At 37.7% G+C, this 7,079-nt stretch overlaps 1 protein-coding gene across 1 annotated transcript; it reads right to left on the bottom strand.

Annotated features, from left to right (window-relative positions):
* Window positions 1-411: 411 nt before the first annotated feature.
* On the bottom strand, window positions 412-6,118 carry gja1b (gap junction protein alpha 1b). Its single transcript, XM_030722335.1, has 2 exons — window positions 5,981-6,118; window positions 412-3,687 (listed from the first exon to the last, which is right to left on the bottom strand). Exon 2 carries the CDS (start codon window positions 3,669-3,671, stop codon window positions 2,505-2,507), a length of 1,167 nt encoding a protein of 388 aa, XP_030578195.1. The 5' UTR covers window positions 3,672-3,687; window positions 5,981-6,118; the 3' UTR covers window positions 412-2,504.
* Window positions 6,119-7,079: the final 961 nt, after the last annotated feature.

The raw sequence follows: 7,079 nt of genomic DNA, 5'->3' as shown, positions 1-7,079 counted from the left end.
GATTTACAATCATTTTTATGTGTAGTCCCCCATTTTAACAATATAGCAAAAACCAAACAACTGGAACAAACTACAAAAATAGAAATTAGCCACTAAAAATGTAAAAAATAATTCAAGAACTGTATCTAAGACAGTAATATTAATTTCAGTTGGCAACCTAGTTTATGGCTTATTAATAACGTACAAGTAATAACAGCTGTCTAAAATATAAATCTGACTTCACTAAATTGCTATGCTCATGCTATGCGACATCTCTAGTTATTGCCATTGGCTCGGACATAAATAGCAAGTGTTTTTCTTTAAACCTGTAAATCAAAGATGGCAAGATAATGTGAAGTTGCACTTCTTAATTAATGGGTGATTAATTCTATTAATGATGACTAACAATGGCATGGAATGAAATAAAATCAATCAGTGCTTAAGAAAGAAAAATGTTTATTGTTTCAAACAGCTCTTCACAAATACACTTAGGAACTTTCTTTTTTACTGTCATATGTAGCAGTGGATCTCCACACATGAGCATTATCTGAATAACTTCAACAAATAATTATTGCTCCTGTTCTGTCAGTGGAAAACGTTGCTGTACCTCACAGAAATAATTTGGTGAAACCAGTGGTCAAAAGCCTGATATTATGCACTATATTCATGTCTGCGTTCTAAAATAAATTAGTAACATGTTTTTCAGAAAACTCTTACCACATACTGTGTGTATTACATGTCTACTGCCAAGTTCTCAGTGCAAATTCCATTGTAGCCAAAAGATCCATTACATATGTAAGTACCGCTAAAATAATGAACAACTGACAATTTAAGCAAAATTGCAATGAAAGACATCCAAATCAATTTATCTTAGTGTTTGGTAGTTGTGGACCTACACTGGCATATCTTTATTATAAATGACTAAATATTAGTCCACATCTATGAGCAGTCTTCTACAAACTCACATTTTTTTATGACACAGTAAGCTTGATTTACAGTACTAATCTCTACTTCTCAAGCAGCATTTGTTACATTGAGACTGAAAAATAATACCTACAGAGCAACAAAAAAATCTAATATGTAAAATGCAGATAATCATTCTAGTGTCTTTGTGACTCACAAAGGATAAAAAAAAAACTTTTCATCAAATAAAAAGACAGTAATAAAGCCTTTCTTCATAGAACAGACAGATTTTGCCGTCACAGCAATTTGAACCATCATCCCTACCACTTTTGTGCACACCCCAAAAACACAAAAGAGCTAAATCCTTAAACTACACAATTTCAAAGTTTATCAGGTAATAACAGTCCATAGTGATGACTGAAGTTAAAACAAACCAACAAACAAAACAAAACAAAATACATGTTTTACTCTTAATAAATAAACAATTTGTGGGGGTGCAGTTGATGTGGGAAGGTTGCTTTGAGTAAAAGATACTGAATAGTAGTCAATTTTTTTGTCTTAGTGGTTGTCCTAAAGATGTCTGGCAATAAATATTAATTTACAAAACATATAAACCCCTTAGTGTTAGTTACTGTCAGAGAATGAGCCAAGTTATTAACACTTTGTATAGAGTAGATTTCTTCATACAATAGCACAGACAATAACTTTGTGTTGTGACTAAGAGACAAACAAATATTATTAAAACTGACAAATTAGATAAGAAGATGGCAAGTGAGATTAACACATCTTTGGGACAATGAAAATAGTTTTGAGTTTTAATCATTAAGGATAGGACATATAGGTTGGAATAGCAGCCCTGTACCACACTGCTACCTACTACCTACCTGCACTATAAAATGCATGTTTAAACAGCAAACTTGTTATCCCAGTTCTCCATGGGTGAATGAGCGTTCCCCTTCATCTTGCATTTTCAGTGTTAAATTATGCATTTAGATCATTTTTAGGGCAGATTACGGCATTTTGATGTACAGGTACAATGATTTGTAGCTTGCTATCTTTAATTAGACAAGTACAGTGCTCACTGAACATGACTGAACATAAATGAACCAAAATTTGTCTGTTAGGCTGATTTGTATCAGATGTCTAAAATGAATGCACCCTGCTGTAAAGCTGCTGCTATACCTTCAGATTATATCAACTGGAAAAACAGCAGGAACATTGAATGAAACAAGAAAAATAAGTATTCCTTTATGTAACATTGCCAAATTAAAACCAAAGTTGTCAATTTAACCACTGTGGGGCTGTGTTCTTGAACAAATTATGACTGGTGCTTCTGTTTGACTCTTAGGATTAGGGTCATCAGAATTCATGTGGCTGCAATATTCTCCTAAAGCTGGGTTAACAGCACTAAAAAGTAAAACTCAGTCAGAAAATACTTGTACCTTTGACAATATTACATAATAGGTTTTAATGTCTCTTTGACTAAAAGTCTCTATACTGAAGACAGTGATTGAGGTTAGACCCAACTCTCAAATAAACCTATGCGATCAAGTGTTTCCTGATGTTTCTGGCTGCACAAATTCTGTCAGCCAGGGAGAGGTGGACAGAGGAGAGGCCTTGTTTTAAACATCCAGGTCATCTGGCCTGGCTCGGCTGCTCATTCTGCTGCTAGCCCGGCTACAAGGCCTGGCATCCATCAACCCTAGTGGCTGCAGCTCATGTCCTGCTGAGGAAGACAGTTTCTTATGCTCGTGGGTATCATCAGGGAAATCAAAGGCTTGTGCATGGGAGTTTGAAATAGTGCTTCCTCCACCATTCTGTCCAAGCCGGTTCTGTTCTGTGGAGTAGTTGGCCCAGTTCTGCTCATTGGCCTGCTTGTTATAGTTACGACATGAGCCAGTTCCCCGCTCACCTGTGGCAAGCTTGTAGCCAGGGGGGGACATAGGTGAAAGTGGGGCAGTTGGGGATGAGCAACCATTATAGTAGGCATACTTTGTAGTGGAGAGTTCTTTAGGGGTAGGGCTCAAGGTGCCTCCACTAGGGTACAGTGTAGGTTGTTGTTTGCCTTTTACACGATCTTTGATCCTCTTAAAGAACACATAGAAAAGCTCAATGACATTGAGCAGCAATGACACCAGTGAGACCACCAGCATGAAAATAATGAAAACCGTCTTCTCTGTGGGACGGGACAAAAAACAATCCACCCGGTGTGGACATGGGGGCCTCTCACAGGTGTAGACTGCACTCAGACTGAACCCATATATGTACCATTGAATAACCAGGAAGCCCACTTCGAACATAGACTTGAAGAAAATACTGACTATATAGGTTCTGAGGAGGGCTCCTTTCATCTTGACTTTGCCATGTTCCTCAATACCATATTTTAGCTTTTTCAACTCAATCTTCTTTAAAGGTATGTCAACATCACCCCCATCATTTTGAACAGCCTTAAGCTCCTCTTCCTTCCTGTTGAGTTTCTGCTCTTTCCTGTTTAGATAGAAGACATGAGCCAGGTAAAGAAGTGTGGGTGTTGACACAAAGATGATCTGGAGAACCCAGAAGCGAACATGGGAGATAGGGAAGGATTTATCATAACAGACATTCTCGCAACCAGGCTGCTGGGTGTTACACTTGAAGGCTGACTGCTCATCTCCCCAGGCTGATTCCACTGCAGTACCCAGCACCAGGATCCTGAAGATGAAGAGTACCGACAGCCAGACCTTCCCCCCAGCAGTAGAGTAGGCCTGAACCTTGTCCAGCAGACGACCCAGAGCACTCCAATCACCCATATTCAGGGAGAATTAGCTAGTGGGAAAAATGGACAATATTGAATTGGTTGTAGTATACCATCTTTTAAAAGTTCAGTGTTACACAAATAGAGCCTAACAAATGAAAGTGTTTTTAAGAAAGATCCTCAGCATTCTTGATGTTTTTTGTTTTTTTCGTCACCATACAAAAAGTTGTGTGAGGTGTTGAATGATACAAAGTTTAATGTTACATCAAAACGATAATGAAAAGCCAATCCAATTACTGAGATCATAGACAAAAAAACATATTCTGGTCCTTTTGTGTAATAATGTCCTTTAAATGACAGCATTAATGCAAAAATATTGAATTCAGTGAAGGAAATCTTTAACAAACTTGGATATTTGAAAGAAACAATAAGTGCTTTATGCTGAATCAGTAACAAAACTTCGAAGATAACTGAGTGCTAAAATAGTATAAACCATGGTCCTTGGAAAAAAGAGAGAAAATGTGTGTGTGTGTGTGTGTGTGTGTGTGTGTGTGTGTGTGTGTGTGTGTGTGTGTGTGTGTGTGTGTGTGTGTGTGTGTGCCAAGCACAGTTGACTGAGTTAGTGTTGCCTGAAATATAATTATTTAAAATATAATTTAGTGACATGAGTAGTCCATCCACATCCTCATTTTCTAATACACCTTTGTCGGGTATACAAACTACATCAAGTGATAACAAATCTTTGTTGTCTGTGCAGTACGGGCCAAGAAGGACAGTATAAAAGATCCAAAGGAGACAAAAACTCCAGTTTAGAAATTTGAAATGGCCAGAAAATCCAATAAAATCTGCTGTCTTATCAAAGCTGTTCAGAATTATGTTGCTAAAAGCTGCTAGGCTGCTTGATTGTGTACTAAGTCTGATAAGTGCATGCAGAACATAAAGTGCAGCTAAAGCTGCTCTTTACTTTCTTTACAGAGAGTTCCACCCAGAATCTCCTGTGAAAAAAATAGTCCAGTTGCAAGAGTATGTCATCAGTTGAAATTCTGTGTGATCCTGCTTATTCCTGACATTCATAGAACAGTTCAGACAAAAAAAATGAATCTAAATTATCTTCCTAGAAGGTCCTGCGTTCATATCACTCCAACTAAAGTAACAGTTGACTATCGTGTGCTAATGTGACCGCACAGTGCCATTTGTACTCAAAATAATTTTATTCTATTCAGTTTAACAAAACTGCCTTTAAAGAGGTTTTATTCTTTTCAGACTTTGAGGCATCTTTGAGTCTTTAGCAGTGGATGAGCCAAAAAATTTGCAGAACATAGTGTTACTTTTACTTTTCAATGACAAATCAGAGGGTGTAATTGTAATTCAGGCTTCAGTCTCACCTTAACAGCTCCACCGTTACAAAGGAAAATAGGTGCTTTGTGCACTACCAGCGCCAAGATTAAAACCACCCTGAAGAGTATTTTGAAAGTAACAACAGTTCTTAAATGGTAAATGGTATAATAAAATACTCCACACACTAAATGCACATTAAGATGTTTCTAAATTTCCTTGTTGTGGAGAAGTGTGAAACACCAGTCTAATTCTTGTGGTGCCAAAATAACTGCATGTGATCATGTTCATTATAAATTAAACTAGATACATGTCTGTCATAATATGCAAAGTTATACAGAATCCATTTTCTTTCTGTGAAAATTACCTTTACTTTGTATCTATTTAGCCTTGACATTCAAATATAAAAATGAGACCTACTAAGTATGTAAGGAAAGTTATGCTCTCACTGTTGTTAAAGAATACATCCCGCCACTTTCTACTTGAGTGAGTTTATCTGGTGGAAATGACTAAGACAAAGCAGAACAATAGACTCAAACACAATGACCTACTCAGCAGACCCCTCAAAAGTACTGAGGGTACTGTGGTTTTCAATGAAACAAAAGAGTGGGCCCTGTCACCGGGTTTGCTGATTTCAGGGGCAAAGCAGTAGCTTGTTCTTGGGAGAGGGAGGGATTTTAAAATATAAAAGAACTTTCATTAGTTAAAAGTTAAGAAGAGGTCAACGGCCCACTCCACATACGTTAAAAAATATGGAATGTAAAAAATGGAAAAGAATAAATAAATCTATCAACCACTGCTATAGGTAAACCGAGTTGTCATTCTGGTCGTCAGAGATTTGATTTACTGAAAAACTAACAAAGCTGACAAATGGATCACCTACAGAGAACGGGACGTTCAAAGTTTCTAAGAGAAGTCGCATGTGGTCTACAGCGCACCGGAGTTTGAATATTTCTAACAGGAGCACCGCAGGCGGACAGCGTTTTCCTTCAGACGCGTTCTTTTTAAACCAAAGATTCTTTAGCTTACCTGTAAAGTTACCGCGATAAACAAGATGCTCCAGATGGACTTTTTCCGCCACTTGAAATAATTACTCTCAGGCAAAGTTGAAATCTAAGTTTGGGATCAGGAGGAAAAGTGAGTCGAACTTGTCAAACTTCCCTTATAACGGTGCAGTCAGAGTTACAGTCACCTGATCTCTACGTCAAGACCGAAGCTCCTGCTGTTGGGAGGGCAAAGGGGGGAAAAAAGACTCCTACAGAAACAGCCAAGGTGTGGTGTTTGAGGCTTACTGCTTCATAACCAGATCAGAGCAGAGAATATCATCAGAACTAACTTTGAAACTGTGTTAAAAATACAAAATAGAGGCCACCCTCAGATATGTGCAAAGTACGCAGAGCTACAATTCTTCTTAACACAATTTATCTGACAGCTGGAAATAGTTATTGTGCAGATCATACTTACTCTTAACCAAGGTAAGGAGTTCAGTGTGAACAAGCCAAAACCACAATCCATCAACAATCCATCAGTTCTCATACTCTGAAATAGGCTAATACTTGCATCGTCTCATCGAATCATTGTATTCAATATATTGCAGTGCACGGGTGACATTAACAGCGCATCTGCTTATAATTCATACTGTCACAACACAGCTGTAATGACCTGTAATACTAATAAGGTCCTTCAAGCCTTACAGAGGTTTTAGTCATGGCTTCACCAATCACTTAAACTGACATTCTTCTACTCATTTAGTCTTCTTAGTAACTTTCCATCAAACTACGCTAAGCTCCGGTTTTGCACTTCAACAGTACACAGCACCATCTAGTGAGGAAAATAAAGCAATGCAAGTCGATGTATGGGAACTCGTAACTGTACATGTTTTTGTACTATGTGTGCAGTAAGCAGTGTGTACATATTTGAGTATATAGCAGGGCCATTGACCTACTATGCAATGACATGTAATGCAACACAATAACTTAATAAAGTGAGCTTTTTGCTGTAACTGTTACTCCTCGACATACTTGCCACTACTTTTATTCAGATATTTTGGGTTACAGTGTTTGCTGTACTTACTCAGTGTTTATGTGTAGTAAAATCGAGATGGAGATTAATTAGTTTGGGTTAAACA

The sequence above is a fragment of the Archocentrus centrarchus genome, chromosome 24, assembly GCF_007364275.1.
Source record: "Archocentrus centrarchus isolate MPI-CPG fArcCen1 chromosome 24, fArcCen1, whole genome shotgun sequence".
Classification (NCBI taxonomy): Eukaryota; Metazoa; Chordata; class Actinopteri; order Cichliformes; family Cichlidae; genus Archocentrus; species Archocentrus centrarchus.
This window is presented reverse-complemented; position numbering and strand designations above follow the sequence as displayed.

What these genes read in the sequence shown, in the direction of transcription:
- gja1b (XM_030722335.1), bottom strand. Translation starts at nt 3,671, where the DNA reads ATGGGTGATTGGAGTGCTCTGGGTCGTCTGCTGGACAAGGTTCAGGCC.